This window comes from Zingiber officinale, chromosome 8A (assembly GCF_018446385.1).
Source record: "Zingiber officinale cultivar Zhangliang chromosome 8A, Zo_v1.1, whole genome shotgun sequence".
In the NCBI taxonomy this organism is placed as follows: domain Eukaryota; kingdom Viridiplantae; phylum Streptophyta; class Magnoliopsida; order Zingiberales; family Zingiberaceae; genus Zingiber; species Zingiber officinale.
Genome location: NC_056000.1, coordinates 586,556 through 596,307, shown reverse-complemented (window position 1 = coordinate 596,307; position 9,752 = coordinate 586,556). Strand labels below are relative to the sequence as shown.

Sequence of the window (9,752 nt, the reverse complement as noted above, 5' to 3'; positions counted from 1 at the left end):
ACAACATATTAAGCTCCTCATATATCTTCTTGAATGCCATAAAATAATTGATCAGAAGTTGATCTTGTTTTTCCACAAGATAAAATGCTTTGAAACCTCATACATACGAAAGAGATTCTCTTTTCCATAGTATAGAAATTCCAAGTAATCCATTAGTTCTTTAACAAATTCACAATGATTAATTAAACCAATTACTTAGCTATCAATATAATTTCGAATCTGAAGGAACAAGCGAACATCCTTTCTAAGCCATGTCTACTTCAAATCATCTTGAGGGTCATCAATCAAATGACCATCTTTGTCAATACTTCGTAGATAAAAACGAATAGACTTACTCCAATCCAAATAGCTCAAACCATTTAGCTTACAATCCGTGATTTTAGACATCGCACCACATCTGTCACAATAGAAGACTTATTTTCAACCATAAGATATTATCTCAAAGTAGGTGAAATAAGAGACGAAGGAGGGAAGACTTCTCTGTTTTGTGCAAAAAGGAAGACAAAGATGCGGCTACGACTGCTCGAACCACGGGATGAAGGATGTAGCAAATGAAGGCACGGAAGGTGCGACACTAGCTGGCAAAGCAAACAGTGTCAAAGCATCCAACAAGGATAGCGTCAGAGGGGAAACGGAAGTACCAAACAGCGACAACAGTGGAAGACGAACTAAAGCTGAAGTTGGGAGTCGAAGCACCCAATCCAAAACCAAAACTAGGGCTCGAGGAACCGGAAGGATGCTGACGGAAAGGAGACAAAGATAGGTTTGAGAGTAGAGACCATCGGCAAGGAACCGTGAGGATGCTCGATGTCGCGCGCGGCAATGGGAAGAACTCGCTGAGAACTCACAAGTGCAAAGCCGACTGGATCTTCCGTGCGAAGCTCATCGGGTGAGAGGCGGCAAGACGAGCGCGGGGCCACGAGCTCGTCGGGTCACACGTGAACAAGGTAGTAGCAGTGGCGATAGCTTGTTAGGTCGCAACAAATAGGAGAGGCGGTGGTAGCTCGTTGGGTAGCACACAAACAGAGAGGCAGCATCATCGAATCGCCCGAGTAGGAGAGGAGTGGCAAACCCTAATTTGGCAACGTCAAGAAAAACAAGAGTAGCAACAAAGATGAACCCTAATTTCAAATCTCTAAAGCTCTGATACCATGTTAATTGAGATAAAAAGAATTCATACTTTTTATTAAAGAGTCAGACATATTTATATACAAACTAGAATCTATCTTAGAAAACTATAATTTGGCTTATTGACAATTTACCTAATTAACCGATATATTAACTAATATATACAGATAATATGGTAACAAATATATATATAAATATGGTAACTAATTTATATTTATATATATATAATAAGGAGGCTGGTGGCAGAAACATGGAGATCTTAAAATCAGATCCAGTTATCAAAATATTAGTGAAATTTATTTAACAAAGTGATCAATGCTAAATGAGCATATGGTTCCCCTATTAGCATCTTGTTGCATTTTGCATATCATCTCGAAGTTGGTACGTTCAACTTAAACAAAAATCACTTCCAAAGATTTATCTGCTGTTGCCATAGGTCTTCTGTTATGTGTCCCAATAAGCATACACTGGTCGTCCATGCAGACTGCGAGTACTTTCAAAACAGCATTATTAATGTAAGGGATGAGGATCTTGAATCCCATGGTGTTTCATCACTGTAAATGCATGAATTCCTAAATTTTCAGAATAACAATAGAATCAAAGTAAGAATTTCAACCAGTTTTTTTTTTTTAGAAAAATTGCACAGGAAAAAATTCCAGTCAGCCAAATCTATGTAAGATCATCCACCTACAATTTAATGGTTCTAAATGTACTAAAATGGTAAGTATATGTGATAAACAAGATATTCATGGAAATAGATCCTCAAGGTGCTGACTAAAAATTGTAGTCAATTAAGTTTTACTAACATCACTGGTACTCATAATCATGGCTTCAAAGGGACCCATGGCAAGTGGCAACCACATGCAATATGCAGGCTGCATTAAGCATATACGTTCATCAACATTAGTGAAATGCATACAAGGTATCTACATATTCTGTATGCAACATGCGGCCTGTATATGAGGCTGCCCAGTAAATCAATCTCTGGTCAACTCAAACCACATCAGTGGGATAAATAAGTTGAAAAAAACTAATTTTTTCCACTTATGTGGCTACCTTAGTCACCTTTTCTCTTGATTGTCTCTTCCATTTCTCATGCTTGCCTCTTCCACTTCTCAACTCAAGGCTCACCTCTTCTTAGAGATGAAAAATACTGCTTCTTGAGCATTCTTGCAAGTTGCAACCACTTCTCTCCTGATTGCTTCTTTGATGTAGCACTAGGAACACCAGAGACAAACAACTTTAAAAAATTTACAACTTTGAAAATTAACCCTAATTTATCTACTTTCTCTCCATGATGTTGTTTCTTTTCTTCTCTCCAGTTGCAGCTTCATCTGGAAGTGGTCAGTTTCCTCAACAGCAGTTAGCTTTAGTGAGGTTTCCAAGATTCTTTTCTCTCCACAATATTGCTACTTCTCCTCTCAATCTCTCCACAAGTATCATCTCTCTCTCTAGTCTGTGACTATATCACAATAATTAAGGTGGTGAACTAGTGGTTGATAACTGAGAAGGTAGTAAGATTATGGTTGTTCCCTTATTGTTTGGCTTGATTGTTTAGTAATGAATTATTTTTTTTTTTATTGATTTTGTTACTTAATTGTTAGTGTTTAGTTACTGTTAAATAGTATTTCAGTTATAGTATGGTCACTCAATGTTTTGAAACCTTAAAAACTTGGATTTAATACTATGCAAATTATTTGTTTTTATGGTATATGTTCTATATGTTGATTTCATATAAATGGTCGTGAATGTGTTTTAAGTTATAGAGATTAATTAAGTTAACATTTTTGTCAAAATTATTGAATAGACAGGTTGATTAGTACTCTATTATACATATTTCAAGCATTTTTTATCAATGCAACTAATATGGACTATATATCCCCATCATATGCACTTGCATTCTCAATGTGGATAATCAAGTGGTCAACCACATACACCTTGCATATAATTTTATAAATATTGCTTAAAAAGGAAAGCCTGACACACAAAACGCCTGCCAATATGAGTTCCAGGGAAAAGTCTATTACACACAACCTTACCTTATTTTGCAAGAGGTTGCTTCTCTCGTGACTAAGAAGGCACGCAGCAACAACTTTATTATTGCACTAAGGCTCCCCTTCTTTATAAATACTACTTACAATCCATTAATTGGAATATAATTTCATAAAACCTTTAGCAAACACTCATCTCTAGACTCTCGACAAATGAATAGTCCAAATAAGTAAGTAATTAAAAGACTGATCTTGAAGCTTCAAGATGGATTTGAATAAGGACGGACAAAAAATGAACTTTTAGAATAACTGGTAATATACTTGGGAATAAGTATAGAATGCTTATTTTCCTCTTTCGTCATATGCAAATAATTATTCTGTTACTTGGCACGACCTTGTAAATCCGTAAGCAAAAAAAAAATGCCTGTAAAAGGAAAGTAGCTATGCAACAAGAAATAAGAAATTTAATTGCCCTTTTAAAACTGTGATGAGAATGAATTACCAATCATGAGATGCAGAAAGGAGTCCATATCCGGGCATCACTGCTAATCCACGAACAGTATCTGTGCAAGGCTTAGTACAGTTAGCCTTAACCAATGGAAAAACGTTAGCATGAGAATGAATTCAAGCTCGGCATAGGAAGTTACACAATAAAATTCGTTGTCAAAAGTGAACACTATCAAGAAAAGCAAGAGGCCAAAATGAGTGCTTCTGAACAATACAAACAGCCAGAAAAGCTAGATAAATACCCTACAAATGGCTGAGAGACCATGATATCAGTTAAATTGACATCTCTACAGGAGAAATAAACACAACAAAAAGTTCCATTCAAGTGACCAACTTCTTTTCTTCGGCAATTCATCATCACCAGGCACTGCTTTCAGTGAATATTTAAAGGAATGAAAAGCAACGGAAGCAGTAAATCTCTAAAATTTAATAAGTCTGGTAAGCAACATGATTGATTATATTAAAAACTGTAACAGTACTCAAAATTCCAAAATATGACACTATTAAATTCAGCAAACCTCATAAGTTTGAAGTAAACAGCAACTTATCAGGAAGATTATATAGCTCAAGAATCTAGATAGCTTGTAATGAAATTTTAGAGAACCAAAGGATCTATTAACCTTCAAAGCCCCCCAGAAGTACATTGTGAGAACAGTGAAGTTATTCTTTGAACAAATTATTTATTTTATCACCATCATCAACTACTTTATTTGATCTTCAAAAATTGCTAACAAGTAGCACATAAAAATTTACTGTCATAGCTAAAATATTATATACAAAAAGCACAGACATCTGGAAAATTGGAGGCAACATCAGATACATGAATAGTCATGAAGAACTAGGACACTGAATTGAATAATCATGGACAATTAGAAGAAATATTAACTGAAACCAAAAAAGGGAATGATTAAAAATAAACAATCAAAAGCCATCATGTAAAATGCTGGTTGAGATTTGAAACCACACTACAAAAAAAAAATCATTGAGCAACTCTTTTGGGAATTATATATTTAGTGAACTTTGGCATAGTGAAAGAATTACTAGAATTAACCTGCATGACCAACGAAAGTTTGTATACATGTCCTTCCTCTCCAGAGCTTAAGTGTCGAATCACTAGAGCCTATATAAGCAATGAAAAGCACTATTTTAGTAATGAACATTATGGATAGGTACAATATATGCTGACCATAACTCTGATAGCATGATGTGAGAAGAGAGAACAGTTTGGATTAATAATAATCCAAGTGTTTGACCACTTTTTCACACTCGCATGATGGCATCTTTCAATCATAAGTGCAGTAATTGTTAGATAGAACACAACTGAATCAAAAAATGTGGAGACTCAAACAATTGAATGTTGAAACATGATACATAAGAATCTGCATTAAAATCATAACAGAAAAGCACAATAGTTGTTCACAACTCGAATGGTTCAGCTACCAGTGCTTGTGTGACTGCTCTTTCTTTGTTATTTAATGTAAGTCTTCTATTTCTATGTATTACTTTGACCTTGTTGAAATAAAACTTTGACATTCGCCATGTTGTTCCAGATGCTTCACCAGGCAGGAAAGACTTTCCTACTAGCAAAATCCAATAGATAATGGGTTTTGAAGTCACTCCAAATGAATATGATAGAATTGGGGGAGGAGTATAAAGTGAAGTACGTGTTGTTCCCAAAATTACTTGTGAGACGAATGAGAAATGAAGGAACATGAAACTGAGAGAGTGAACCTCTAAGAAACCCCAAATGGCCCTAGTCCAACACCCTGGATAATTTGTCGATTCAAGGTGCTCTAATGTCTCTTGGCATTTTGTTGTGCTTTTTCTGCAACATTTGATCTGATGGCAAGACAGCTAGGGAATTGGCTCCTCACTTTGATTTGTACCCACTCCATAGAATTTTCTCTTTGTGAGATCCAAAATGTCGAACTCATTGCATTCTCTTGGCACACCAAATCAATCAATTGCAGCACAACAAAGTTTCATTGATACTCTCAGAAAGTGGAACAAAGCCTTTGCCCTTGCCTTTTGGTGCGAGAAGACTTCAATCATGTTTTTCGGCTTGTGGATGAGGAAGATCAGAAACAATAAGTATGGCATGAAGTCCACCAATATGGTTTACATTGCCTCAGGTAAGCTGGAAGAGCAGCCAAATGTATAATTTACTATCTCACCATCAGCATCGTCGTCCCATAACCTACAGAAAAATAGTTGTTCATGTCTAATCTAGACATAATCTTCTTGTCATCATTGTCACCCCGGTTTATCACAATCTTTTGGATGTTGAATGTTGTTTCACAATTAGATCATTTTTATTACATTCAAAATGTAATTATTAAAATTGTTTTTTCACATTTATTCCCACAACAAGAAGATTTCTATTGATGAGTATACACACACATCAAAGTTTTAATCCAAAGGAATGATCTACTAAATCAACATAGCGCATGCAACCGCCAATTAAAGAATTAATATCCTTTAATCATCGGAAGCCATGTTATATTATGATATCATGGATCATAAATATCACCAAACAAGTTATCCAAAGACCAAGGAGAAAGGAATCTCTTGAGAAGCTGAAAGTCATATGATAGCACAGAAGTCTGTGAAATGCTAGAAATTTTAGCTCAAATGTGAAGAGTCAGAGTTAAGCCACTAAAATTAAGGAAAGTATCCGATGCAAACAATTAGAAAAGAAGTTACCCGTAACGAATTCACCAGATGATAGTTTCAGGACTGCTTGAATGGCCACCTTGTGAGCTTCCCAAAACTCAACAGTTTTGCATTGCCTCCACCTACGTATTGTACTGCAATACGTAGCCAATTAAATAATATCAATGCAATTAAAACCAAAAGAATTAGACCTAAAGTAAATTAAATAAACAAAACAAGAATATAAATGAATCTAATGGCTCAGTCAAAACCCTCAATGTACATTAACCCCCAACTCAAGTGCAGCAGTCAATACCAATCCTTTGCAACACCTGAAATTCGCAAGCCTAGTCACACTCCTAAATTGGTTCTCCCACAATCTCTTGAACCCTGGTCAAGTCTCTATCAACCCCATTTAGATATTGAGCCCTCCCTCTACACATAAACGCTACAAGTTCTACATTGCCATGAACAACCCCCCCCCAACTGTATTTTCCTTCCCTCAAACTGCCATGCCCTTTGCAAACCTTTATTCGACATGCTGTACAGCAAGATTAAAACTTTTTCTTCTACCATCAACTAACAAAGTGGCATCATGTCACCCTTGCGCAGTTGCTGCCATTGGACCATAGTGGAATCTGGATTCCACCTAGGTTTCCCCAGTTGGTGAGTTCTCCTTTATGTATCTTGTTATATTGTTTATAGTCATAGGCTTGCAGATCGTGTAATTGGGGATGGTTAGCGATTTGTTTACTCTTGCTGTGATTGTTAGCGTGTCAAATCTGTGTTGGCACCCTTAATTCGTAGCCGGCCGGAGTTGCATCTTCATTATCAAAACCTTTGTGCCATGTGAGTTTTTTTTTATTGACTGTTTGGTTTTGGATGTACAACCACATTCCCTTAAACCCCTTGACAAAGAATTTTTTTTTTCCCAACCTCTAAATGGCACCAAAATAACTCTAGTTAAGCTTTGTTGACTTGTTAATTCAACATAAAGATAGAAATATTGACATGGCTACTTACCCGATGTTTGGGAGTATAGATGAACAAGAACAGAAAAAGAGAGCAAATGTGGCTCTAAAGAAAATAAGGAACTGGCCATGGAACATCACATCATAAAATATACTTGCAAGACAGTCACAAGCAAGGGACTCTGATAATTGGGACATGCATACCATGATTATGATAAAGGTGAAGGTGTGCCATAAGAGAAAGGAAAAAGCAACAACTTCAGTAGATTGCTCAGATCAGTTTTCACTTGGATCTTAAATGATGTTTAGATGCGTAAAAAAGATGCAGCTAGAGGTGCAAATGATACATAAAATGCATTTCAGAGCCTCACCGAAGTAATCAATATCAAATTTGTTTTCAGAATGACTGATGGAAAAATCAACACTATGTTTAGAATTTTCAAGTGCCCTCATTTAAAAATGACAACAAAGAAAGCTGGTATTTCCATGTCACATCATTTACAAACCAAAAAAAAAATGATAGCAAATCTCTGAAGACCGGAGAAGATTAAGGAGCACAAGAATAAATATTGCAGTTCATAACAAAGATTAGATAACAGTACCAATCAAGTGACGACGAGATTATGTCCCCATTGTCATCTATGGCAATACCAGTGACCTGAAACTGATGGCCTTCCAACTTCTCCACAATCTCTCCCCTGCCCAAGTCCCAGAGCAATACAAGCGTATCCATGCCGCCCGACACGATCCCGCCCTCGGGGAACCGCTCCCCAGGAGGGATCCAAGCCAGAGGACCAACGAAACTCGTATGCCCGGCAAGGGTCTTCGACAACAAGTAGCCATGCTTCTTCTCCGGATCAGGAACCCAGAACCTAACCGTTTTGTCCCTCGAGGAAGTTGCGATTCCGGAGTTCCCGCATAAGCAAATTCGACGAACCTAAAATCGAAATCAAAGATTAAAGTCTTGAATTGAACTAAAAGATCGACAGAGGAAACGGAAAAGGAGGCCTACATCGTCTTCATGAGCACGGAGTGTGCAACTAAGGCGGTAATTACAGCCGTCGATCGTCATCGACAAACAGCCGGCGAGAATCTTCAGTCTTCAAGGGCCGCTGGAGGGTTTGTTGTTAAAATATAAACATGGGATTTTATAGCTTTTTTTTTAATTCCTTTGTCAAAATATTTTTAAACATTGATTTATTGTATACAAAAGAAAAGGTCTTAAGTGACTATAAAAATTCTTTAAAAATATTTTTTTTATTTTCTAATTTATTATTTAGTTTACTCTTAAGAGTAAAAAAAATGGTTATTTAATGAAAATAAATGAAAGTGCTGCACGTTGATGGTAGGCAAACAGTTTGTTTAGGTCCCTTATACTACTCTCAATACAATGGGTTGGTTGCTTATGTGTTAGAATCAATTTTTAATAGTTAATAGTTAATAGGTGTAAAATATTTTATTAGGTGTATTTTATTTGTATAAGAGTTATTATGTTAGGATAAAATATCTTTTATAATTTATCTATTCATATTTAGTCAGAGGTTAACATATTAGATCGTCTAAGATCCTAGGGTGACTATTATCGTCTTTGCTCTTATAAATGACAATGGGCGGTTGGGGCCAATGATACTAAATCATTTGAAATAAATGATATCATTTTCTACTCTAATAGATGATAATGAGTACATAATTTTATCATTTAAAAATTATCATAGTTTGAAATCTTAATATTAAAAATGTTGAAGATTAGTTTAGTTTAGTTTGGTTAGGAGTTAGGAAATATTTTTTTAATGTTAGTTGATTTATTTCATGTATAAAAAAGTTTTAAGGAATTCTAAAAAAAAATTGATATTTTAAATTAAAATATTTGGTTTTATTTACTAAATCATCATTTAAATAAAGATAATAAAAATGTTTTAATATTGATAAAAAATAATCTTTTAAACCATTTTGAAAAGTTATTAAAATATTCTTAAACGATATCTTTTTTATTAAGAATATCAAAATACAAAATTTAATTTTTTTAAGAAATAATTATTATTTTAAATTATTATTTCCATAAATAGTTTGGTGAATTTTATCTTTCTAACTTTAATTAAACAAAGTAATCCTATCCAGCAAAAGCACTAAAATGATTAGATTAATATGTTAAATATATTTATATTCAAAAAAATTATTCAAAATGATCTTTTAAAAGATAAATTATTAAAATACACTAAGTTAATTAAGCTAGGATTTCATATTCCATTAAGATTATCTTTAAAGTTAGGACTTTATAAAAATTAATAAAAATAATGAAAGTGTTTAACTGTTGATAAATTCTTTAAAATTATTTTAAAACTTTATTAAAAATTAAAGTTAATATTTTTTTTATTAAAAATAACTTCGCCTGAATCAATCATGGTCAATCCCAAATCTGGATAAAGGAAGAGTGTTGCGTTAGGTTGTCAACCATTGTTAAAAATATGGTAAATGTTCAATAAATGAATCCATTAAATTATTA

At 34.6% G+C, this 9,752-nt stretch overlaps 1 protein-coding gene across 1 annotated transcript; it reads right to left on the bottom strand.

Annotated features, from left to right (window-relative positions):
* Positions 1 to 2,233: 2,233 nt before the first annotated feature.
* LOC122011368 (phospholipase A-2-activating protein-like) lies at positions 2,234 to 8,411 on the bottom strand. The gene is made up of 6 exons (XM_042567750.1): positions 8,262 to 8,411; positions 7,852 to 8,186; positions 6,330 to 6,433; positions 4,678 to 4,746; positions 3,622 to 3,682; positions 2,234 to 2,345 (listed from the first exon to the last, which is right to left on the bottom strand). The coding sequence occupies exons 1-6, from the start codon at positions 8,319 to 8,321 to the stop codon at positions 2,249 to 2,251; spliced, it is 726 nt and encodes a 241-aa protein (XP_042423684.1). The 5' UTR covers positions 8,322 to 8,411; the 3' UTR covers positions 2,234 to 2,248.
* Positions 8,412 to 9,752: the final 1,341 nt, after the last annotated feature.